Source organism: Myotis nattereri, assembly GCF_964212035.1.
Source record: "Myotis nattereri genome assembly, chromosome: 9".
Taxonomy (NCBI): Eukaryota; Metazoa; Chordata; class Mammalia; order Chiroptera; family Vespertilionidae; genus Myotis; species Myotis nattereri.
In genome coordinates, this window is record NC_138084.1 from 73868100 (window position 1) to 73895595 (window position 27496).

Genomic DNA, 27496 nt, shown 5'->3' on the forward strand with positions numbered 1-27496 from the left:
TATATTTATGTAGAAGTTTTATTAATATCATTTAATTATACATTCTTAATGAGATAGGCTACAAGTGAAGTTATTAAACAGTGAATCGACAAATTGGCTTAACTGGTAACCAAAGTTGCCTTGCATATGTTTCTGATAGTCCACTGATTTCACAAACTTCTCTGTCCTACCCTTCCTCAAGTCTATGAACGTTAACTCCTTGTCCCAGGTTTTACTGTCCTTCTAGTGGCAAAGGCAAAGGTCTCACCTTGCCATTTTGCTTTCCATCAAAATATTTGGCACACTGGACATTAGTGACTGGCCCACTTCCCCTTAGAACCTTCTCGGGCCTCTGCTTCCATCATAGTCTGGCTATAGACCCCTCTTTTATCTCCCAGCCCCCTGACGCTATAAGGCTTTCTACCGGATTCCTGGGCTCTCCATGTTTCCCCCACCGCTCTCCCCCCCCCCCCCCAGCTATCTCTTCATCAGAGCTGCTTCTTCAGGGCATCATTTGCAGCCCATCACCACAACTATCCAAAAACGCGCCCCTTGCTTGGTCCTGCCTCACATTCATTTCATTGCATCTTGACCTTCTGATTGCTCCAAGGCAACATGAAATAAATGTGAAAGTAGCATCATTATTTACATGTGTTTCTTTCTGAAATTTCTGCTTTGTTTTGTTCCAATATTCCCTTAAAAACTCAAAACCTGACATTTACTTGGAGCTGTAAATTAAGTCTATCACTATAAGTGTAAAAACTGGTATAAATTTGTTTTATTCGTGCTTTTTCAGGATAATCCAAGCTCATAGATAATAGAAATAATTCTTTTTAGTACCCTGTGGCCCCATTTTCTACTGTCAATTTCTATGCCATCTTTTAATTGCATAGAGATATATATACCACTTCCAAGGAGTCTTGAAAATTAAAGTTTCATCAAATTCAGTTATCCTGAAATTATACTGTTCTTTCATTAAATTATTTTAGCATTTCTTTTATGTGGGTACTCACAGCATATCTGTGTGCTTTACATTAAAAATCCACTTTGAACATTTATGGCGTGGCTTTCTTATAATTTTTTAAATGATTAACTTTCCAGCCCAGAAACATTTGATGAATGAGTTTAGATGAGGCTTTTTCTCCTACACAAAACAGATTAGGACATTCTACCTTTAACATTGGACATATACAGATAACATGGATCATTGATCATGTAGGCCTAGTTACAGCTTGCTTGGAGGTGCCCACAGCACACCCAGGGGCCTTCAATTAAAAACCCACTTCTAACACTTACAGGGCGGCCAGATGTTCTGGGTTTCCTGGAACTGATGGAGAAGCTGCCAGGACACTGGGACATCAGTTTTGAAACCAGGTCAGTCCCAGACAAACTGGGATAATTCGGCCACTGCTAGGACCATTTAAACGGCCCTAACAGTGGGAGAGTGAACAACTTAAAAGTACAGGAAGAGTTTATTTCTTGGATCACTTACATTTAAATCTATACATGTAAATATCAGTCATGTTGTTAATCCGAAACATATTTATCCTAATTAGACAAAGGTAATCTTACCTCACATATTTTTACATAAAAATAAGTTAAATAAAAAGTCACACTTTCATTGCATCAACTTGTTAATGTGGAACTTTGTCCATTATTCATTCACATAATCTTATTTATTAAGCAGGTTCTGTTGGCCTCCAATAAAATAGTAAGAAAGAAAGAAAGATATTATGAACAAGATTATGATCTTTCCAGAAAATCTCATCACTTATTATATTTTTGTTAGTAATTTTGGGCCCCTTTCTAGGTTTTCCAGATGCCCAAACATTTTCATCATTGCTATCTGATTGGTATTTCATTGTTCAAGAGAACCCTCGTTCTTTTATCTCCTGCAGTTCAAGTATATGACGAAGGTCCCATCAAATTGATTCATCACCTGTAGTTAATTCATTCTGCCCTGTATTTCTGGTTGTTTATCCATAGTACAGGCCTCAAATCCTTTCCATTAACTTTGTGGGGGAAGTATTTTTCTACAACTGCTGAGTCATGCTCCAAGGTTAAGCCCATGATAGAAACAAGGTGAGCACAGTGCCACTGTGGGTCAAGGCAGAAACAGACCACAACTTTACCCTGAAGTTTAGCTTGAGAATATGCCATACGCTAATTCTTATTTGGTTAGCTAAGTCATCTCAAAGTGACCTCATCTTTGAGAAGGTGACAGAGTCTCCTGTACCTGGCTGCAGCTCAAAGTGCCAGTTGAGCACCAAAAAAGATGTTGCTGCATTGAAGAAATTCAGCCCCTGGAACAGTGCCTGACATACTGTAGGTGCTCAATGAAATTTTGTCCATGTATCCTGCAGTGTAGTACTGTAGTGTAGTACATCTCAAATGGGAAGCAGTTCATTCAAACCCTGAACTCATATTCTGTAGTATTTCATGAAGTAAATATTATTTCTGAATTATTTATTTTGTAATTTTTTCTAACTTGACTTTTGCATTTTTTAAAGGCAAACACTATAACTTATATTCCCTCATCTCTCTGGATGGCATAGTGCAATTACAAGGCTCTAGGAAAAATATATTGAATGTTATTGAGATGGATGAATGCAAAACACAGGTTTGGGTGTGTGTGTGTGTGTGTGTGTGTGTGTGTGTGTGTGTTTGTTAACAGATAGAGGAATTGAATCCCTAGATATGACATGAATTTGAAAGGGAGCATATATTAATTAATATAATTTTAAATTAATTTTTCTTTTCATCTCAAGGGGTCCTTTTAGTAAAGTGCTGATAGGGTAAGATTTATAGAATGGTGATTGATGCCATAGGGTGAAAATTTGATAGAGGTGATGGTATCTTCTTATGATGTTAATCATCTATTTTATTTTCAACAACGTCAATATTTAAATTAACAGAAGGAAAATGTACACTTCATCATCACCTGGAACAGGCCCATGTTGCCTCCTCTGAACTTTACCACAGGAGAAAATTATCTTGTTATCCTTCAAATGATGTTCTTAAAGTAAGCCTTACTGCTTAGAAATATAGAAATCCTGACTTTTACATTTCTCAAAGAGAGAGAGATATATAATCATCAGAACATATATAGTGTAGTAATAGGACACAAAGCTGCCCCAAGGTGTGCCCATCTCCACGCAGAATTCACAGCGGGACTGCAAACCTCAAATTTCTAACAAGTGACCCTTAGAAATTCTGAGATTCTAGCAGGTGAACCCAAAAAAACAAAAGTTCAAAAGCAAGTTTGACTTAGGCTCTAATGTGAAAATATTTTTATTTTTTGATAACTTGCCATGATGAAAAAATATTGTGGAATGGTAGTTAATCCTTAATCTCAGCCCAGTCCCCACCCGCTTTATAAAACAGCACCTAAACCAAGAGATGATTAGTTAAAAAACCAGATTTCTGGGCTTCCCCCCCCCCCTCCCCGCTTTCTCCTCTATTTCTCTTTACCATTGTTGTTCCTCTTTGGTTTTCCTCAAAGAATGTCAGCATCAATTAATGTCCTCACCAGTGGTTTCCTGGTGTGAATCCCAGAGTACTCCCTAGCTATTCACTCAGGTATTCTCTGTGGAATGTTGGCTGTCAGTGAATGGCCCTCTGAGGGAAGTGCAGTGTTCTCTTTCAGAGGCAACATGATGTACCTGCAGTGAAGATGACTTCTTGCAGACATTCGTTGGTCTTTTTCTTTTGGGGAATGTGGATTTATCCCATAGAAACAAGATAAACTGTATGACCCAGATTTTAAGAAAGGTGTTCAGATCAGATGCTCTACTAATCAAACGATATCAGTCACATTTAACTGTAGAAGAAGGCATTACTGTAGTTTTGAAATCCATGCTATCAACAATAGTGACTTTTAGGTAAGGTGGGTACTAGGTTGAATCAAGTGTTTAATGGATCTTTTAAATGGCTAATGATTTTAAACAGATTAGGCCTATTTCATCATGTGGTTTGCTTTATCCTGATTTCTAATGGGAAGAAAGGGAATGAAGGCTTGTTCATTATTTTCTAGGTAGTTAATTTCCAAAAGTGGATACTTAGAGATTATATTTCAGCGACCTGAACTGTAAGAGGAGAGTATGTTTCTTTGTTTTTTCCAGCATCATTTGCACATATTACTAATTTCATGTTCACTCTTTTTGTTCTTAATTGTTTACAAATTTTCTCCCTACTCCTACCAGGTTGCAATCACCTTGAGGTGTAGAATTGGAACTTACTCATTTCTATGTGTATAAAAACTTGGCTCAATGCTTCTGGGTGTTCAGTAAGTAATTGTTGAGTGTATTCTGATTACTGCTACTCATTGTCGCTTTTACTGGTAGTGTCTTGGTAGTTTCCATAAAATAAAATTTTGTAACAATTTTGCACCAATCTCCGGATTCCAAACGTGTCTGCTAAAGAAGGTTACAGAGTGAAAAGATCTTGGCATTTGAAATCAGAAAGACTTCAACTGAGCAACCTGGTAGGTGAGTTGGTTTTTTTCAACTGAGGGTCAGGATACCTTGGTGGGATACAAGTGGGACATGTCTAACATATTTTAGACAGGTAGTAAAGTATAATAAAGTATTCAAAGAAATATACCAGAAAAGGATAAAAAATTACATATTATTTCATCTTATTTCTGTTTCAGAAATAGACCGATGTGTGTGTGCATTTGTATATGTGTGTATGTATGTATGCGTGTGTATGTATGTATGTGTGTGTATGTGTTGTGGAACTGGGTCACAATCTAAAATGTGGATTGTTGTTGGAAAAAGTAAAAAAAAATAAAAACACTATGCTAGTGGATATTTCAGTATTTCATAATAATTCTGAGCCTTGAATATCCTCTGTAAAATGAGGCTAATAATAACTATTTTGAACATATATTCTGAGGATTAATAAGTACTAACATATGTGAAGTACATTACAGCATGCTGAGTCCAGTAGGATATGAAAGGGGTTTGCATATTTGTATTTGTAAAGGAATCCATACATTTATCAAATCAGTTCCAGTTATATTTCACAAGCATTTAATTGTTTATTCCTGACCACACTCTGAATTTCTTTCTTCATTTTAATTATACTTGTCCTGAGTACTTAATTAGAAACAAAAGTAGAACAAAGTCTCTGTTGGTCATTTTCAGTAGTTCTTTTGGGTGTGAGCCTTGATGCAAATGTAGACAGGGTTGGAGATATAAGCATAGGGAAAGCTCTAAGGAAGAAGAAACCTGGGAGACGAACTGACAGTAGCCTCATGGGAAAAAGTGACTCTTCCAGAAGAAGGTGATTAATCTCATCAAGAAGCAGATCAAGAAAAGGATATGAAGGAATATGAGGATTATAGGGGAAGTTGTTTTGTTTCCTGTAGCCTTTGAGAATATTTTGAGTGGTTGTCAATCTTTTTGAGACAATAGAAAGTTTAAAAGGTACCGTGGTTGGTAATATAACTAGAGGCCCAGTTGTGCACTGGGGCCGGGGGGGGGGGCGGGGTGGTCCCTCAGTCCGGCCTGCGCCCTCTCACAGTCCGGGAGCCCTTGGGGGATGCCCAACTGCCTTGGAGGCAGGAGAGGCTTCTGCCACCACTGCTGCGCTTACAAGCCATGAGCCTGGCTCAGGGCTTCTGGCTGAGCCGTGCTCCCGCTGTGGGAGCACACTGACCACCAGGGGGCAGCTCCTGTGTTGAGAGTCTGCCCCCTAGTGGTCAGTGTGCATCATAGCAATCGATCACTCTGCCATAGGGTCTATTTGCATATTAGCCTTTTATTATATAGGATCTTTGTGCTTGAAAATGGCTCTCCCCTCAAACAGTTTATAGATGAGAAATCTGAGTTATATAACATGTGATCTGATTTGCCTAAATAGCTGGAATCATAACATCTTTCTTGACTTTGAATCTGCTACTCTTTCTAATACCAGTCTTGATGGAGTCTTATCCTGAAACATTGTCTCTGAGTCTGATGGTCTCAGGCAGCTGAGCTGTTTCTCTCACACCTATTAGCCACGGGTTGTATTCAAATCTAGGATCTTCCCTTTCTCACTATCGTTGGACGGCAGCTTTGTCAGATGGGTCATAGACCTGAATGAAGCCTTAAAGACTTCTCATTGAGAACTTTTCACATGTTATTTTAACAGAGAAAACATTTTTGCAGACAAGACTTAAGGTGGCAGCTTAATATATAAAGCATATTTTTTAAACGTTCTAGTCAAAATTAGTTTTAAGGGATCTGGAGCACTGCCTGCCCCTGTCTCTCACCCCCACCACAAGGAAACCACTAGCCTTGAAGAAGCACCACAATTTTTTAAAAAATCTCATTGATTGCCTGTGTTTTATAACCAGGATTTCTTTGACTTCAGGGGAAAGAGAAAAGTATTTTAGGCTATTCTAGGAGAAAAATCTACTCTCTCAAATATGGCAGAAATAGCTTTGAGGGGTGAATTGCAGGGAGCATGACTGCAGAGGAAGCCAGGGGAAGAGGCAGTATGTGAGGAAACGGGTCCGTATGCTGTTCAGAGCAGGCATTTGTAAGTATTCATCAACTGGAGTAGAGCTGACCCACTTTTCTAAGAACTTCCCCAAAGAAAACAGAATCTGTGAAAATAGACATTTTTCTCTGACTATAAATAATGTTAGTGCTGCTTTGAACTACTTTTGTGCAGATGCCTTGTTGGGGGGTCTGCAGCGGTGGCTTCTTTCAGCAGATTCTGCAAAATAGCCACTGGTTTGGACAAGCTGCCCTTACCCTGATAGGACAGTGTCTCTAAAAGAAGGGGCTGCCTTTCCTTAATCGATTATTTGCAAACCAGCTAGAGCCCCCTGAGCCTCCCCAGGATGAGGTTCAATGAACTGTGATAAGGGAAGTGCAAGCGGGGCCCAAACCAGGCCATCCCACTTCACATGTCTAAGAACTTGACCCAAGGCCAGGGTTAGTCGTTTCTGATGTTTTTAATGATCACATTGTCGAGGAGCCCATGTCTCATAATTCCCGGGAACCTGAGATTCCCTCCCGTTGCTGGCTGATTTCTGAACTGTGTCAATGCTTTTTTCGTCCGGGTCCCTTGACCGAATGTTTAATCGCATTCGCTACTTCCTTGTCTGTAGACTCGTCTTGCCCATGACCACTCACCAGCTTGGCACACGGGGGTAACTCTCCCTCAGGGAGAAAGGGGGTCTGGGTGCCCGTGGTGCCGATCACCAGCACGTTTCTCTTCAGATCGATGGAGCACTGATGTCTCCTGAGCATATCCAGGCCCAGGAGCATGTCCATGGGCTGCTCCTCGAGGATAGCGAAAGAGCATTGCAAGAAGTCCCCCTCGATTTGGATCTGGGCGAGGTGGACGCGGCCGATGATCCTCTGCGTGCCCACCCCCTTGGCGATGCCCGCCCACCGCCGGTCCACCAACCGGATGATGTTGCACCGCTCGGCGCAGGCTTGGCTCATGATGGTCATCTGCGCGCCCGAGTCCACGAACGCCTTCATGGGGTGGCCGTTCACCCTGCAGTTGATGTAGAGCATGGCCACCTGCCCGAAGCTCTCGGGCGCCTCTTCCATGGCGATGTTCATGTTCTCCTCGATGTTCCGCTGCCGGATTTCTTCTTCGATTCGGACCTGAGCTTCCAGATCAAACGGGTCAGCGGAGTAGAGGCGAAGCTTCTCCTGCTCCCGCCGGGCCCTCTCCTGGCGCTGCTCCGTCAGGACCTGAGCAAAGGTCTCCAGGTCTCCGCTGAGCAGGGCCTCCGCCAGCGGGGGGTTGCGCTCCTTCAGCAGCGACAGGTCGTGGGGGTTGGAGAGCAGCAGGCTGCGGATCAGGGCGGGGCTCTCCACGCCGTGGGTGGATGGCATCTCCCCAGAGGCCAGGCCTCGGAGCTGCTGCTGCTGCCGGGCGCTGGATGTCCCGGGCATGGCTGTCCCAGCGGAATCCACCCCGGGCCAGCTTGATGTCCGTCTCCCAGTCCGGGGCCCCACGCTGTCCTTCTGGAGTAAAACCACCATGTCGCCGTCTCGGAGGCCGTAGGAGCCCAGGGAGCAGTGGTCGTCGGCGAGGAGCCGCTCCATGTAGATGATCTGCGTCTCCTCGGCGGGGATGCCGGACTCCAGCGCGCAGAGGGCACGGAAATTGTGGAGGTCAAAGTCAGGGCTGACCTGGAGGGAGAAGGTCACCTCGGAGAGGTCCCTGCGCACACAGTACACGGTGACCAGCATGGCATGCGCCCAGGAAGGCCATGTGGGCAGGGGGCATCGGTTCGCTGGCGGGCTGGCGGCAGCTGGTCTCCTTGCTGGCTCAGCTGCTCCTGGGACCCGGTGCCTTCGTGGAGGGCCAGCCACTCACCAGCCGGGGGCTGCCTGCCAGCCTCAGTGCCGGCTGCCTGGCCCCATGGAACCCGGAGGTGGGCGCTGTGTTCCAACCTTCATTTGAACCTGTGCTGTTTGGAACTAAGAACGTCTGTTCACATGGAAACCAAGTTACTCAGGCCAACTAGGTTCCAAGGCTCGCCCTTCAAAGCCTGTTTAACCCAAGACTTTTTCAACTTTGCCTGAACAACATACTAAGAATCACTGTGTTCATCTGATAATTGTATTCCTCATACTTTTATGTAGCCCCCGAACAGTGAGTCCTAGTTTCCTAATGGCAAGACTCATGCTGTGTGCTTGGTAGAAGAGCTGGGTCAGGCTCCGTGTCTGCCCTGGAGAGTCTCACATTCTAGGTAGGGACTGACGGTAAATGGAGAACCGTAATGGGGGGAGTACCCTTACAAAGACACATGCAGCTTACTCATGAGCAGAATAGAGATGTGTCTCCAAAGAGGAGATAGATGTTCAAGGCTATTGAAGGATGAACATTTGCCATGTGAAAAATGGTGAGAGTCGCTCCAGACAAAAAGAATTGCATGAACAAAAGTAAAAATTCATGACAAGGCCTATTCTTGTGAAAAGTAGAATATTTAACTAAGAAGCGAATGGATGACCCTTTAACCCCAAATATATATATATATATATGATTTTGAATGGCAGACTATATGAAGCTGGAAAAAAATTATTCAAACCGATTCATGGTCACATATGAATCCAAGGAATTTAAATATTATCAATAAGCAAGATTCTCCCCTTAAAAATATAAAAAAGGAGGGAATAAAAAGAAAATAAAGAGACAGGAAATAGAAATGGAAAAGATTAGAAGCAGGTATTTGTGACTTTTTATTTAATTGATTTAAGGACCAGTATTTTTGCAACGTATAGAGGACATGGTGGCAGCGGGGACAACTAGAGGCCCAAAGAGGGAGCTCTTACTAGAACATGAAAATATAAGGAAGACGAACACCGACACTCTGAGGAATAAACGTGTTTCCTGAGTAGGATGAGCCGGGTGTGTTTGCCCACTGGATGTGGGGAGTGTGAAAGGAGAGTGTGTGTGGATAACGGAGAGGGTCTCCAGAGTGGGAGACTGGCTGGAAATAGGCCATTCATTTCCTGGGATGGATGAGTGAGATGAAACTTTGAGGAGCCCAATTTGACATCAGTTCTGTGTAAAGTGCATCAGAATGCCATACTGGAGGCCAGAGATGCCTAGCTCCTGATGCTAGGGCCCGGCGCCCCCAACGCCTACGCACCCCAGAGTACAGGCTGGCAGAGTAAGGGTACAGATGTCCTCGGGGACAAATGGTGGCTGGGTAAAAATCCTTGTGTGTCATTTTTTGTTGTTGTTTTTATTGTTTTTGTTTGTTTTTTCCTCTATATTTCACAAAGCATTTTGCCATAAAGAGCTCAGGCTTCCTGGGCTTAGTCTTCCCAGGTATATCTATTTCAGAACCAAAAGATGGTATCTTCTGCCTGGTCTCCCAACCCCCTGATTTCAAGTTTTGTCAGAAGTCCTGCACCCTGGCTTAGAGGAGGATTTTGCATCCGCTTAAGTAATTTTATTTTTGTGGAACCTGTTTGTCATGTGTTTGTCTTCTCATGAAAACTATATCTCACTCATTGCTCTAACAATCATACTATTTTCATATTCTTATTCATTTATTTTGGGAATGTTGACTGAATACCCACTGTATATGAAGCATGTGCTAAGTTTTAGGAATGCACACTTGAGTAATGTTAATTTTAGGCTATTTTTCTTCTATAATAATCACAGAATTGTATCGTCTTTATATCCCTTAATATCATCTCATCCAGCATCTATGAGATGAACCTAGTTACATAAATCCCCCAGGTAGTGATTAGCAGACTGGTGATTAGAACTAAGTTGTAATGATGACAGTAAAGCAATCCATCATGAATTAGGCTGTTCTTAACGGGATTCACAGTCTGAAAGGATACGTGCACGAGCACACATACAAATTGGGGGGGTGGTAAAAAACACTACCGCAGAAGCTGGCACACCGTGGAGAAAACAATTATAGCTGGAGAAGAAATGAAGAAGGTGGGGAGGATTCTTGGTCAGGGAAGGCTTCCTTCGAGACTCAGGCTTGCGGGGGTGACAGGAAGTTCCCAGGTGGGAGTGGGCCAGGGTGAAGAGACAAAAGCTGAGGGGGGGAGGCCTGAGAGTCTCTAACTGGAAGGGCAGCCCTTCATGAGATGGAGCACTTGACAAAGTTTTAGGGAGGAAATCTAGGATTGCAATTTCTCTATAGAAAGTTATGAATTATTTAGATCCATTTTCCATTATCTATGGAAATGGATGGCCCTTTAACCCCCAAAATATTAAGTGAATAAATTTCTCCTTGTAGTTCTTACCATCCTAATTAGTTCATCAGAGGTCAACCATGGTTTCTGCTGAGTTTGGAAAAACCTATATGTGGGACAGGCCACGTGCAAATTACTCTGCTGCAGAACAGATGAGACGCCAGGGAGGCTTACATTCCGCGGGCCTTTTTTCCCCAACAACCAGCATTGGACAGTTTGTTTGTTTTTAAATCTTAATAAATTAGGCAGATAATGCTAGGTGGGTTTTTTTAAGTGGATGAAATCATTATTTTTATGTTTTAAAAATGTTTTCAATTACAGTTTACATTTAATATTGTTTTGTATTAGATTCAGATGTATAGCATCATGATTACACAATCATATACTTTACAAAGTGTTTCTCACAATATTTCCAGTTCCCAACTGGCATCATATTATATAGTCATTACAGTATTGTTACCTATATTCCCATGCTGTACTCTACATCCCCATGACTAGTTTATACATACTAGTCTGTAGTTCTCAAACATTTTACCTTTTTCACCTAGTCCCCTAACCCCCTCTACTCTGGCAACCATCAGTCTGTTCTCTGCATCTACGAATCTGTTTCTATTTTGTTCATTCATTTATATTGTCCTTTACATTCCATAAAAAGGTGAAATCATATGGTATTTGATTTTCCCTGACTGACTTATTTCACTTAGCATAAACCATGCTATCATAAATAGTACATTTTGTTCTTTTTTATAGCCAAGCAATATTCCATTGCATATATGTACCACCACTTTTTCATCCACTTGTCTATTGGTGGACATTTGGGTTGCTTCCATAGCTTGGCTACTATAAATAATGCTGCAATGAGCATACGGGTTCATCTATTCTTTCGTGTTAGTGTTTTGGGTTTCTTTGGATATATACACAGAAATAAAATCACTGGGTCATAAGGCTGTTCCATTTTAAATACCATGCTGTTTTCCACAGTGGTTGCACCAATCTGAATTCCCACCAACAGTACATGAGGGTTCCCTTTGGATGAAATTATTTTTAAAGAATTTTTTTTTTGGCTAAGTAAAAGCAAAAATGCAGGGTTCACATCCAAAGAAGCTAAGATATCTATATATCTATATCTATATCTAATCTATATCTATAGGTAGATATATATATATATATATATATATATATATATATATACACACACATATATATGTGTCTGTGTGTGTATATCTTGTTGTAATTATTTAATTTTGTTGGCATTTTATACTTGTGTTTTTTTACCAATTTACCCTTTATTGAGAACACACCAAAGAAATCCAAGTGCCTCAAGGTTTGGCCCATTAACTGTCATCACTCTATAGACCACACAATGTCAGGATTGGCAAAGATCCTTTGGATGCTCTAGCTCAGCCACCCATCCAGGCTTTTAATCTCTATTGCAAAACAGCCTGGAATCTGAAAAGGTAAACACAGCCTCCTGGGATGTTTAATACTTCTATTTATATATTGTTTGAATCTTTCATTTCACTCAGCACTATTGGTGATTCTACTACTATATACAGGGTTCGGCAAAAGTAGGTTTATAGTTGATTGCATGGAAAATAATACAATAGTTAATAAATAATAATACAAGAATAAATTCTGTTTCATGTATTCACAACTAGAAATCTGCTTTTGCCCTACCCTGTATATAATTCTCCTTCAACAAAATTTTAATTAAAAACCTGTTCTGATTATGTAACAATTGGAGGGTCATTGGGAATATACTGGTATATAGATACTGCTAAAAGTAAAATGTTCTTATACTATAAATCCATATTGCATGGGCCACTGAGAAATGGGCAGTCAGAATTATCTAGATTTGTTAATCTAGGTAACTGAAAGTTATTGCAACTTTTCTTGAGGAGCCTTTTGTGAAATATGTTCCCTGACTTTCTTCCTTGATAACTACAATATAACAACATAATTGAATCTTTCTTTGATAAGTGAAACTCCTGCAAGTTCTCGGGGCTATCACTTAGAAAATCAATTCTCATTGTATAGCCTAAATACACAGAAAATAGAAGAGATGACACTGATTTCATACTGGCCAAGTAAATAACTCCAAAGTTATTTTTGGAATAAATCCACAATAATACCTTTTATAATTTTTCTCTTTATAAAAACTTAATACAGCAAAAAATCCAGATAATTGATGGTTCTACTGACATTTAAAGTACCATCACTTGATGTTTAAAGCACCATTGCTTGCTTTACAGAGCAAAATAAATGCCTTTCTTAAAAAAAATAGAGTAGCTGCATAAATGTCTTTATGCAGCATATACAATAATTAAAACCTGTTAAGCAAGTATATTAGCTCTCTGTGTTTGGATTTCTGTCTTAAGCGACAGGTATTATTTTTAAAATAAAGTATAATCAAGACTTATTAAGACAGTTAAATCGTCACTTGAGATTTTCAATGCAGCTTAGGAAAGCTGCCAACATTTTAAAGCAGCATACTTCAGTAATCTCCAAGAACAATCCTGTGCATTAGGACTAAAAATATAAAACTAGAGCTTTGAAAGTCAGCACCTTTATTGCATCTTTTTATACTTTTATTTTACAGATTATATCTTCACTTCATTAAAAGTATTTGCAGGAGATGTTTGCAACATTGGTTATTTTTAATGTTAAATACCTTATCTTATCCAACCTTGAAACTCCGAAGTTCCTAACAGAGGGAATTCATCATGATGTATAACCAGAAATGCTTGAATGATTAGCAAATTAACAGTAGTCCTACCCAGTGAGTAAGAGTGGCAATGAAAACGCGGCAATCAGATCCTAGGTTTTCATGAGTCCTTTCTCTCTGCTGCCAGGAGGATGCTGCTAAGGTCTGAAACCAGTTTGTATTTATTTTCTATTTAGGTCTACTTTTGTGTGTGGTTTCCATGCTTTGATGCTGTTTGTCCTTCCAGTATAGCCATTCCTGGTGGGAATTCAGTGGAGGGCAACACCATTCTCTGGAAGTGTCTTGCTTTGGTTTTATTAATGGCCCAGAAGTCCTAGTATATATATTTGGAAAGTTACAGAATTATATACATTGTTACTTTTCTGCTCTTTGGCTATGAGCTCAGAAACATGTTAATAATTCCTCACAGTAAATATTTCATGACCACTTTCTACGAGCAAGTCACTGGACTAGGAGCTTTAAGGGCAGAAGGATGAATAGGAGTCACTTTCCTCCTTCAAAGGACAAGCTATCTACTAGGAGAGATCAGGCTCATGCCTTTTGGATTATTTTACATAATAGAAATTAATATGAAATTGATTTACACGGTAGATATGTGAATAAAATACTGTGCTTATGTAGAAGAGAAAGTGGTTGTTTGTTTGGGTGGGGGAGTGCAGGGAGTGGGTAGGACTATGTACAATGCTCATTGAGTTGTGCCTGGAAGAATGATTTGATCAAACCATAGTAAAATTTTACTTACCTGGGTTTGGAGAAATAATCCTTTCCTTGAGCTATCATACCACTCCCTCACCTCCCTTCTCCTCACACAAACATGCATTTTACTGTTTATTTCTGTCTTGTAGGTGCTATGACCAAATGGATGCTGTAGGGTGGTAGGATTGGTGTAGGGAAGGAATAGTAGAGTAGCCTTCGTAAAAAGTAATCTTTGCAACCCCAACATTCACACAGGCACCCACACAGATGCCAGCAGAATGGATGCTCATGTTTCTTTCTGGCACAGAGCCTGACTAGTTGAGTTGAGAGTCAGTCTCCTGGATTGAACTCTGTGTGGGCCTTTTTCTCAGTACACCTGCATCTGCCTTAGACTTACTGAAGATTCCTCAAGACTTGGGCCTACACTGCCCGTTCGTCTTAGCCTATGGTACCCTCCAACCTGTGGAGATAGAAAGCAAGAGGGGCTGCATCAGGAATGTCAGAAACTCCTTGTGGAGCTGTTCATATAAATGTGTAAAATTTGTGGATCTCATTTTAATTTTGAAGAAGGTGCTGATGGAGCTGCACACATATCTATGGTATAAAGCAGAACATTAGGAAGGTGACTAGTTTTCATATTACCCACACATTCACCTCTGACACATGAGACTGCTAACTGTAGGGTACAGAGTGGTAGTATGCAGTCTACCCAAACAGGAAGGGGCCGATGCCTCCAGCCACTGGCCCTGCCACCCCCAAAGCGAGGTACATGGCAAGTCACTTTCCTTATGGTGACACTTGGGGTTAACTGTCTTTGCAACAGGCATGCATTTCAGTTTCCTGACAGGGCAAAGATATAGTAAAACAATCTCATTTTTTTTACAAAAAGCCCATTTTATCACAACAATGTGGTCAATTGGATATTTCCTGAATTATATGCATGATAGGTGATGTTTCTACAACTGTCCTATAAAAGATAAATTTTCCAGAATGTTGTTTATATAGCTTTCCCCATTCTAAACAGCAGCTGAGTTAATTGATCATGATGGTAATTAGCATGGCTAAAACCCATCTGTCTATAAAATGTAATTGTGTTCCAGCCATGAAAATGAAAAACAAAGCCTGATAAACAAAAGCTTCATTTAAAAAAAGAAAGAGAGAAATCAATTCATCTTTTACTTTCTTTTTTCAGAAACATTAAATTTAGCAGCCTAGATGCAATGAGAATTTTTTATAGACCATCAAATTGACGTTAGGCCCAGAGCATTTTCCTTTGTATCATTGGAATGGTTTGGGAGCGTTATTGTCTCAGTGGGCTGTCTCTCTGTTCTGAGAGACATGAGTGTTATTGTCTCCTGTGCCTGTCACTGTTCCATTATTATTTCCATTACACTGTATCTATTCTATTTTACTCATCTCATAAAATGTGCTTAACTGCTCCTCTGTCCCTACGCACTCACATATTGGTCAATTATTTCAGTGCGCTTATTCACAGAACATAAGTAGTCCCTCTTTGGAGGCCTCCAGAGGACAAGAACTATTCAGGGTAAACATACACTATGCCTCTCAAAATCAGAGACCCACCTTCTGATGTATCATTTATCCTTTTTCTTTACAAACTGTAATGAAATGGAACAGAAATACTTGGGCAATGCTAACAAAACTGTTTTTGAGTCTTTTTGTATTTCCTTATTTTTCTTTAAAACAAACAACTTAAAACACTTAATTTTAAACCAAGGCTTGGTTTTATTTTGTTTTGTGTTCTTACTAGAACATAGAGTTGAGGTGGGCTCTTTGTGCCTGTGACTAAGAGGCATTAGACCAAATGTTCTAAGGGTAACTTGTAAATTACTGCTTATGCAACATGAAAATCTACTGGCATTGGATTGACATGAAGAAGGGGAGCCCCACTCCAGTCATGGTTTCTGATATTAAAACTGAGCTCTCAGACTATTTCTTTATAGAAAAGTTTAAAGCAAACAGGATCATCAGCTCTGGAATTTGCAGCAAGCCAACTTGGGAAAAAATGTAAACAAACAGTAACAACTTCAAGTAGGAGATGTAATTTTTGTTTCCTGGGATGAATATTTAGCAACTTTATCTAGTGGTTAGTCTCAGGTGTCCAACTTCCCTTTTATAGCCATAAGTAAGATCAATCCTTTATGGTATTGAATTTTTCATCTAAAATACTTAGGAACATCCTAGATAGAAATATACCTCAATTTGAGAAAAAAAAAATTATGCTGTGCTTTTAATAAAACAGACTCTAAATGAATGACATCACTTCTTACAAAGAAGACTGTGTGTTCTGTTCCTTGAAACTATTCATTCAAGCTGCCTCTGTGGCTGAAAAAAAGAATGTCAACAAATACAGACATCTTCAAAAACTAATATCAAACATTTAATCAAGATATGTTATTCTATCCTTATGTAAAACAACAATATTCTATATCTTCAGTTCTGGATAAAGTCACACATACACACACACACACACACACACAAGAACTGGATACTATATAAAGATCAGTAAAATAGAAAGCCTGCTGTATCTCTGAAGTCATGAAAGTAGGGTTTTACTTCCATGAATTTGTTATTTATTATCTAAATGTCCTTGGACAAAGCATTAGTTTTGTTTAGTCACATTATCTTTTACTTAAAATGGGGTTGACAGCAATCTCTTTTCCATAGGGTTTTAGTGGTGATGGATAATTTAATTTTTTCTTATGAATGGAAAAGCACTGTATAGAAGTAAATTATTTTTTTCCTCATATAAATGCAAAAAATAATTAACAACCTGGGGAAGTAAGAAGAAAGGAAATAAATTATAAATTCTGAAGGAAATATGTAGATTAATTTTAATCCCTTATTAATTTTAATTGGGTGCTGTTGTACTTTTGAACTGTTCCTACTGCCTTCAAGCTTGTATTCTGGGTTGCCAAGAACTATAGCAAAACTTGATCATCAAATCTGTTTCAAAATCAGGAAGTATCCTTCAAAACTGGAATCCCTTAATAGTGCATTATGTCAACAATTTATTCATGTCATGTTTTAAATGTATTGATTTTAGAGAGAGACAGAGAGAGAAACATCAATTTGTTGTTCCATTTATTTATGAGTTCATTGGTTGCTTCTTGTTGATCTTACTTAGGGCTATAAAAGGGAAGGTGGACACCTGAGGCTAGCCACCAGATAAAGTTGCTAAATATTCATCCCAGCAAACACAAATTACATCTCCTAATTGAAGTTGTTATTGCTTGTATGTTCCTTGACCGGGGATCAAACCCACAACCTTGAGACGATGCTCTAGCCAATTGAGTTACCTGGCCAGGGCTCATGTCATTTTTAACTGTAAGAGTCTGCAAGGTGTTTTTGTTGATTAAAGAAAGTAGACAACAAGGTCCCTGCTCAGTAGGTAGTTATGGAATTGTTGAGCAAAGAGAACATAGTGAAAAGTAAACCTATTCACCATAATTAAAACTGAAAAAGTGTTGCATAGTAAATCAAAATAGTATTGCTGCCCTAACTGGTTTGGCTCAATGGATAGAGTGTCAGCCTGTGGACTGAAGGGTCCCAGGTTCAATTCTGGTCAAGGGCATGTACCTCGGTTGCAGGCTTGAGTGTGGGAGGCAACCAATTGATATGAGAGACACATTGATGTTTCTCTTTCTCTATCTCTTGCCCCTTCCTTTTACTCTCTCTAGAAATATCCTGAAATGAGGATTAACAAAAAAAAAATAGTATTGCTTATATTGTGTTCAACCATACTGTTGAGTTTGACACCAATGATATAAATATCATCTTTCCCATAAATTATTATTTAGAATCACCCCTGTAGACAATTATGTCTTAGATGGAACAATGAGAGTGCTTCATTTTACGGGACTCTTTCTTCAAAGGTCTTTTTGTTTATTAACCAAACCCTGAAAGCAAACTACAGGGCTGAGGAAATGAAACACTCAGAGTAGATGCCCAGAGTCATTTGGACTGGACAGTGTAACCATGAGGCCCTGAGGTTCGCCAATGGAGGGGACTTCTTAGCACATCCAATAGTGGCCATCTAAAAGTCCCTTTGAACATCTGCTATTTTGCCAGAGGTCATTGATCCACGTGGCCAGGGGACAATAGATGCAATCTTTTAGAGAAGGACTTTAAGAGATCTTGATGGTGCACCTTATTAGTTTAAAAAAAAAAAGCCAACTTTGATCTCACTCTTAATATGTGTGTATTTTACAAACTATACATAGTACTGTATAACATTATAAAATATGAAAAGGATAGATGTTTTAAACTCATCAGTTAAAATAAATACAAATAGAATTTCTACTATTTTATCCCTGCCCTCACCAATGGATCTTGAGGTGCCAGAACGTCACTTTTGAGACTATTAGAAAATCTCTGATGCTTTGAATGCATGGCCACAAGGCCGGCTTCCTTTCAATGATTGGGATTAAAATAGGGCAAGAGTCTAAACACAGCATGGCCCTCAGACACATTGCAGAAAACCGCACGTGTAATGGCACATGCTTGGCTGACGCCAGCCTCTCCTCACACAGTGTCAGCTGGGTGGAGGTCAGGAGAAGATAGTGTGATAACCACAACCAGAGTGTCTGCACAAAAGCAGTAAAAGCAGGAGCAGCAGGAACACAGCTCCCCCTGCCCTAGGCTCCCACGTAGTGTACTGACCTATGGGGCAGAAATGCACAGGACATCTTCAGCCTCTGTAGGGAGTCCATGTGGGACCTGACAGGCAGATGAAGAGGGCGGGTCCAAGAGAAAAGGGGAAATAAGAAAGCAGGTTCAGATACTCTCTACCTTCGCTTTCCAGTGGCCGGGATACTCTATCAGTTCTTTAGAAAGAGCCTACTGCGGAATCCAGAAAGCTGAGGTTTTGTGATGCTGGTAGTTTTGAAGCAGATACTGTTGATGCCCTGACTCATTCCCCTTGAGCCCAGGTTTGTGTTCCTGGAAATGCTGACAGCTGCCCATCTCAGTGCCGATGTGTTTTGGTTTCTCTACCTCCTGGAAGCCTGCTCAGACCTCCTCCGCTTGGGAGTGCTGGGGCTGTGATGTCCCCAGGAACAACTCTCAACAGTGACACGGGGAACTCAGGGGATAAATACCACCAACTTCTCTGTCTTTCTGGGGGGGGAAGTTCTTAAGTATGTTTCATGTGATTCCTCAGAGGGGTTGAACTGAAGTTGCTCATTGCAATAATGTGTTCCTTAGAGTTTCTTCCTGTCCTGTTTCAGTTTATCCACCTTCTCACTTGTGCTTCCAGGAGTAGCCTCCCAAAGAAAGGCTACCTGCACATACATCCTTGTCTCAGTGTTAGCGTCTGAGCAGAAACAAATCATACATAAATTGTGGGGGTTATATATTTATCTATTGTGGTGTGTGCCTGTGTATGTTTCCAAAATATTGCTTCTAGAGTCCCAAACTATTTATGTAGATTTTACAAAAATATAAATACAATGGATTTACACCTCAAACCATCTGGCCAAAATCTTGGTGCCTGGGTCAGGGATCAAAGTGACTTTTATTAATTCTACATGTCCTGTAACAGTGTGCTCAATTGTTGCTCTGCATTAGCTGACTCACATTCAGAAGTGCTCTGTCAGTAAATCTCCTGCTTTTCTATAATTGGTATTTGCAATCTATAATAAAATGTATCAGGCGGACAGGTTGACATGAATATTAAGGGCATGGACTTAGGGTATATTGACATTCAGTTCCCTGTTTTGACACTTTGAGTTCTGCGCATAAATTTCTTTACATTTCAAAGACTCTCATGTTGACATCCTGTGGACTCCTGAGAAATCCACCTGACATTGATTCAGGGCTTATTTTCAAATGTTGATCATGTTGTGATACTTGGTTAAGGCTGTATTCTATATTCTGCCCGTGACTTCCTGGGATCACTTCTTCAGTAGAGCTTATACAGCCTTGACACTTATGTGTGCAAATAGGTCATTTGTATGCACACTTTTGACAGCAGCCTTATGAGTCTCTGTCATTGTTTTCACATTATTAGCAAACATTACAGAGACAGTGACTTAGGTCTCAGTTATTTGTATGCAGTTCAGTCAATTTATGGTGATTCTTTTCAGAAAAGTCATATTCTCTGACCAATTTGTTTTACATGTGAAATGTGGGCAGACTAGCAGCATGATAAATAATGAGTAAGTGTTGCTTAATTTCTTTTTTTTTCCCACCATATCATCATGTTCAAATGTATTCTTAAGCTTATACTTGGAGAGTGTAATCCTTTTGATTTACCTATTTTTTTTATCAACACTTTTAGTCCAAGATGAAACCACATTGACACTAAATGTCAACGGATGTATCTTTTGAGACATTTTTGTTCCTGGGGGTCCCAACAGAAAGCACCCCTTCACGCCTGTGGTTTTTCTCTCAGTGTCTTAGTTAATGCTGTACTATGACACCTATGGTTACGTTTATAAGAGGCTGTCGAAAGCAACGGTGTTGTAATAGCGCTTGACATCATATTAACACGAGTCAAAGTGTCCCAAGTTTATACACCTTTTTTCTTAGGTTAGCAATTGAGATATATATAAAAGGCTAATATGCTAAGTGTCCCTCCCACCATCTGACAAGTTGCTATGATGCGTACTGACCACCAGGGGGCAGATGCTCAATGCTGGAGCTGCCAAGCTGTAGTGACTTGGCAGCTGTGGTTCTCAAGTGATGTACCCTGAAACCAGAGAGGAGGGAGCCCAGTCCTCATGGGGCCGAACAATTCCACCTTCGGCCATGGGTTATATTATTGCTGGGGCACTATGGGCCCCGAATCTGATTTGCATTCTACATCCTGTACAACAGCAACATTGCAGAGTGCCCTCTAGCACTCTGGGACCCTTCGGGGGGTGCTGGAGAGCCAGTTTTGGCCTGATCCCCACAGGCCAGGCTGAGAGACCCACCTGCCGAAGGGACCCTGCCCACTCTGCAGAGGCCAGGGAGGGACTGCAGAAGATTGGCTCTCACCCAGTCCTGCCCTGCTGGCCACCTTCTAATTAATTTCCATCAATATACACGAATTTGTGCACTGGAACACCAGTGTTCATATATTAAAACATGGCTAATGTTAGAGACACAGATTGTGGTTATTTCACCCTAAATTTGACTTTTAGGTGTAAGAGGTAAATCATTTCTAGGAAAATGTCTGCAGTAAATATGTAGATTGTAATAGGCATTTTGCCAATCTATGAACGTCCATTTGAAAGTTTATAGCAGCTATAATATTAGTTAATTGTTGGAAGAGAAATGCTGAGCACCTCTGTTTGCTTAATGTTTATTGAGATTGTATTTACTTAATCTCTATTCTCTGGCTACTTAATATTTTTCATAAGATATGTGACATTTCTTAACAGTGGATTGTCTTTACATGATATTAAGATTAGACATTAGGAGAAATTATGAAATTTACTAAGAAATTTCTATTTTGAACATTATCCTGATGGTGTCCATTAAGTTAGAACTTGACAGGAAAATACAAAATTATGAAATTTACAATAGCATGTCTTTATATGAAAAACGTTTTTTATCTGAACTATTGATAACATAATAGTCAATGCCATATTTTATTCCTTGTACTCAAAATCAACACTTCTTAAATGCTGCCAAATAGTTAGGTGCATTTCTAGAATGATTATATAAGTATGCTTTCGGTGAATTGTGTGAGATGAAAGTAGCTTTGCCTTATTAATTTCAAAAGAATGATTGAATCATTTGAGATCAAAAGCTCCCTGAAAAGCCAGGATGGCTGACACTCTATTTGAAATGCATTGGAGCAAAGAAGTTTATAGTTTAGAAAGATATAAATACACCACCACTTAGAAGACATTTTTTGTTGCTTATCTTGCAGCTGTTATTGACTAGAGATTCTGGTTATTTAATTATAACTTATTCCAGAATATATTCAAGGTCATAGTTGAGATAGATTTTTAATTACATACAAAGCTATACAAAGTGGAACATTTTACCCTGGGGAGCCCCCCAGTATGCCTGTAGCTTCTTTATTAAGTGAGCTGCTGCCTGTTTTATATGGTTAATAAATCAAAGGTTTATGTATCTGTTTTGTTCCTTTGGGCAATCATTGTTCCATAGTTTTCATTTTCTACTAACTGGAAGTACAAACCAATAAACCTTTGAGCAAATAAAAATAGTTTTGCATTTTATATAGTTATTATTATTATTCAAATCTAGGAAACTTTTACATCTATAAAAATGGCCTGTAAGTTTAGTGTGTGTGAACATACCTTAACTAAATATTTGTTAAGGTTCAGATATATACACTACATTTTGGCCATTTTAAAACCATAAACCAAGATAAAATATTGTCTCACTTTTATTTCTGTGAAGTTTGAGGTCGGATTTTTTCTTCCTCATAGTGTGTTTGGCACCAATTATTTTGGAAATTGGCCTAAGAAATTGGAGGAGTAAAAGCTGTTCTTTATTAGTGCTACTCAAAGTGCATATTGCTGTACCATCACACTCTGAATAATAATCAGGCAAACATCCTATCAAATAAAAGACAAAAAGGGCAATTGACCGTACCTTCGCTACACTTCCCATTGGCTAATCAGGGCGATATGCAAATTAACAGCCAACAAAGATGGCGGTTAATTTGCATACTAGGCTCCAAGTGGCGGAGCGAAGCCAAACCTACCCAAAGCCAGCCGAGCAACGAGGCCTCATGGCCCCGGGATCAGCAGAGCCGGGAGGCCTCACACCCCTGGGGTCAGCAGAGCCGGGAGGCCTCACGGCCCCGGTGCCAAGTGGAGCTGTGAGGCCTCACGGCCCCGGGATCAGCGGAGCAGGGAAGCCTGATGGCTGGGGGTGTGTGGGGGGAGCTCTGGCCAGACCCGAGCCAGAGCGAAGGTCTGGGTCCCGGGTGCCAGAGGAAAACCGGTGCCGGCAGGCAAGGGAAGGGAAGGCCTATTGCGTGAATCTCTTCGTGCAACAGGCCTCTAGTTACTCTATAAGCAGTCCTATTGGTCCAGTCTACTCACCAAAGCTGCATAAATTAATGCAGCTCTTGCTCTATGCTCGTAAGTCCAAATATCAATCTTGAACATATTATCCTGATGGTATCCATTAAGTTAGAACCTGAAAGGAAAATACAAGAGTAGTATGAAATCAGTTGAGTCCACACTGTAGATCAAGAACTCAGTTTTTACTTTAGCATAATTATTTTAAGACAGCAAACTGAAGAGTGTAGCTTTGTGTATGTCAGCATGCGTGTATTCTAATATTAGCTTAAAATGCCTCCTCTGTAGGAAATGGTTAAAGTCTCTCATATCCCACTTTAAAACATTCTTCTTTCATTGACAAATTTATGGTATTTGTGCATCACATTCTGTTTTTGTTCTTTGTTATACTAAATGGAAAATTTCTCTCCCAGAAATTATATTAAAATATAATGAATTTGATACCTTGATTAAATTAGCATTAGTGTTCCCATCCATTTGAAATGATTCCATTAGTATTACAGACTCATGCAGGGAATCTATGCTAATAAAAGGGTAATATGCTAATTAGACCAGATAGACTGGACGCCTTCCAGGCATCCTTCTGGACAAAGCCGCAGCGGACCGAGGGCAGGGCAGCTGCGAGGGCCGAGGGCAGGCAGCAGCAGCGGCCGGCTGTGGCAGCAGCAGTGGGGCGATGGTGGTGGCACCTTCCCCTGATTGGCCCAGTTGCCTCCCTAAGCCATCAGTAGGAAATCCCCTGAGGGCTCCCAGACTGTGAGAGGGGGCAAGCCAGGCTGAGGGAACCCCCCCCCCCACCAGTGCACAAATTTTTGTGCACCAGACCTCTAGTAATATAATATTAGAACATATATGAAACTTGGCATTTATGTTTGGGCATGCGAAAAATGGACTACGAAGTATGACTGTATTCTAAGCCCAATACTCTTAAAATATAGCCATTTCCCTAGACCTAAATAGAAAAATATGTTTTCCATTGCCTTTTTCAACATATTCTAGAAACTTTTATTGTGTCCCTAATGTATACAAGGTACCTATCAAAACATAGCTGTGATCTAATAAAATAATTATTGCATTTATTAATACTTATCCACCTTGTCTAACATACTTTCTTATCTTGTTAGATTGAAACATTTTTTCATTTTTATTTTCATTTAGTAGCTATCAATAAATTATTTGTAATATCTTTGGGAGATTAAATCAATAAAGTCAGATCAGATATTATGGGTTTACTAGTGGCCTGGTGCATGGATTCATGCATATTGAAAAGAATTAATTAGAAGAAATATTTTAATATTGCTATTTGCCCTTTCCCTATAATAGAAGTGTCAGAGATGAAAGAAAATTAGTAAAATGTATATGAACATAATATATAAATTGATTAATAAATAATAACATGATATAACAACAACAAAGACATAATATAAAAACAACAAAAACATGATATAAAAACAACAAAAACTGATATAAAAACAACATTGATAAAAACAATGACTGCCCTAGCTGGTTTGGCTCAGTGGATAGAGCATCATCCTGTGGACTGAAGGGTGCCAGGTTTGATTCCAGTCAAGGGCACATGCCAGGTTGTGGGTTTGATCCCCAGTGGGGAGCATGCAGGAGGCAGCCAATCAACGATTCTCTCTCATCATTGATGTTTCTCTCTCTCTTTCCCTGTCCCTTCCTCTCTGAAATAAATAAATATATATTAAAAACAACAACAACAACAATGACTTATAAATTGATTAAACTTATTCTAATATCTCCCTGTATACCAGGTTAAGAGTAGCACAGACACCAGGGGGGTGAGGGCATGAGTCGGGGAGGGGGAGGAGGAGGAGGAGTGGTAGGACAATGGGGAGATAAGGACACATATGTAATACCTTAATCAATAAAGAAAAAAATTATAAAAATAGGCCGAAACCGGTTTGGCTCAGTGGATAGAGCGTCGGCCTGCGGACTGAAAGTTCCCAGGTTCGATTCCGGTCAAGGGCATGTACCTGGGTTGCGGGCATATCCCCAGTGGGAGATGTGCAGGAGGCAGCTGATCGATGTTTCTCTCTCATCGATGTTTCTGACTCTCTATCTCTCTCCCTTCCTCTCTGTAAAAAATCAATAAAATATATTTAAAAATATATATATATAAAAATAGGAAAAAAAAAAGCAAAAATACTTTCAGAGTGCTTGACTAATTTCCCTTGTGATGAAGTATTTACAACTTTAACTTTAATGTCACACACTCTTTGAACTGGAGAGAAAGCAACATGTAACTGACCATGTCCAAAAATGGGTTCAGGTAGGAATATTCCTACTCTGTCTAGAGTTTGTCCTTGAGATTTATTAATAGTCATTGCAAATGCTGGCATCACGGGAAACTGTCTTCGAATTAATTTAAATGGGGGGCCAGTGTCAGACGGGACAAATATCACATATGTGTGAGTCAATGTTTATTTTTAAATTGCCAGTGCACATCATATATACCAGCTGGCCAGTCGGTCAGACTGTCGGACAGACAGACGGTCGGTTACTTAGCCTTTTAAATCTATGCTAGTGGCCTAGTGCACAAAATTCATGCTCATTAAAAAGGAATTAATTAGAGGAAATATTTTATTATTGCTATTTGCCCTTTCTCTATAATAGAAGTGTCAGAGATGAAAGAAAATTAGTAAAATGTATATGAAAATCTTCCTCCTGTCAGAGTCTGGGGCATACCACAGGACCCAGAGTCAAGTCCCCGCCCATCCTTGTGCACCTCAAAATCACATGAGACCCAGACCCTGCTGGCCCCACCATTACTGGGCGAGATCCAGTCCTGTCCGGCCCCACCCCCATCAAGCCCCGCAAGGTGGGGTCGCAGCCTCAAGTCCCCTGGCCTGGCACTGGGCAGGGGGCGCAGCCTCAGGTCCCGCGTCAAGCCCTGCTGGGTTGGGGGTGTAGCCTCAGGTCCCCTGGCGCATGCTGGGTGGTGGGGGGGCAGCCTCAGGTCCCCAGCACATGTAGGGTGGGGGGCACAGCCTCAGGTCCCCCGTAGCACCCTCAGATCCCCACAGCCCAGCACTGGAGCATGGGGCACAGCTTGAGGTCCCCCAGCCTGGGGCAAAGGACATGGCCTGAGGTCCCCCCTGAGGCTACACCCCCAACCCAGCAGGGCTTGACGCGGGACCTGGGGCAAGGGTCACACCTTATGGTCCCCCATCAAGCTCCACTGGGCAGGGGACGTGGCCTGAGGTCCCCTAACCCAGCACCAGGGTGGGGGGCGCAGCCTGACATCCCCCGTCAAGCACCGCTAGGTGGGGGCGCAGTCTAAGGTCCCCTGGCCCGAGCCAGGGTCGGGGGCTCACCTTGATATGTAAAACCCTAATATGCAAATAGACCGAACAGCAGAACAACCGAACAACTGGTCGCTATGACGTGTGCTGACCACCAGGGGGTGTACCCATAACATGGCAGGCATTGGCCGTGGTGGGATGGTGGAGCAGGTGTGCAGGGTCACCAGACCAAGGCGGGGCTCCAGTTGCTGCCATTGGGGCAAGCCTCTGTTGGTTAATGAAAATTCTTTGCTCCTATGTGCCACAGTCCCGCCCAGTGCTCGCACCTGCTGCTGGCACCCGGTGCTGGCCCCGATTGCTTGGAGCCATCAGTGGGTGTGAGCTGCACGGAGCAATTGGGGTTGGTGCCAGCAGCAGGTGAGAGTGGGGCCAGTGTCATCAGTGCATGGGAGAGATGGCGGGATGGGGGCTGCCGGCAGTCAGGGGACCGGGGGTCACGGCAGGCAGGGGCACGAAGAATGGGCCGGGACCCTCCCCTGTGCCCACCGCAGCCTCTTGGCCCACAGTTTCTTTCAAGGTGCACAAATTCTTGCACTGGGCCCCTAGTATATAGATAATTTCAGTTTATTATGTCGACAGTCCCAGTCACCTCAAACTTATTAGAAAAAAATTAATGAAATAGCTCCAGAATATAACATTTCTAGAAATAGTGTCAAGGAAAGCCAAATTTAAAATATTAAGTATATGTCTCCATCTCTACCTTTTTTATTACACGTTACTTCTACTTTCTGAAATGATAAATTGTGCTAAGAAACTACCTCGCCACCCCCCTGAACTCTTAAAACATTTGCTGCCTAGAATTCATTTCTTGTTTACTTCTTTGTATTATTTTTCTGGGTGTCTGCTTAACTAAATGACATTTCTCTCATTTCCGCTTTAGATTTTGTAAAGAATTTTCACATTTTCTTTGTCCTCATATCAGTTCCACAGAGAAGTTAATGTTATCACAATTTAGCAGAGGAACAAACTGCCACCAAGAGTGGGAGGTATTGTTTCCCAAAGAAACAAAGCTAGAAAGTAGTACAGAACACTCCATTTAAACATAGCTTTTTTTAAGGAAAAAAAGTTATTCATAGTAAT

At 40.8% G+C, this 27496-nt stretch overlaps 2 protein-coding genes across 2 annotated transcripts in view; one reads left to right on the plus strand and one right to left on the minus strand.

The window, feature by feature from the left end:
* PDGFD (platelet derived growth factor D) overlaps positions 1 to 27496 on the plus strand; it is a 221849-nt gene that overhangs the window by 97886 nt on the left and 96467 nt on the right. The window lies entirely within an intron of this gene.
* DDI1 (DNA damage inducible 1 homolog 1) lies at positions 7014 to 8216 on the minus strand (the record flags this gene model as incomplete). Its single annotated transcript, XM_081098109.1, has 1 exon — positions 7014 to 8216. The coding sequence occupies exon 1, from the start codon at positions 8181 to 8183 to the stop codon at positions 7014 to 7016; it is 1170 nt and encodes a 389-aa protein (XP_080954235.1). The 5' UTR covers positions 8184 to 8216.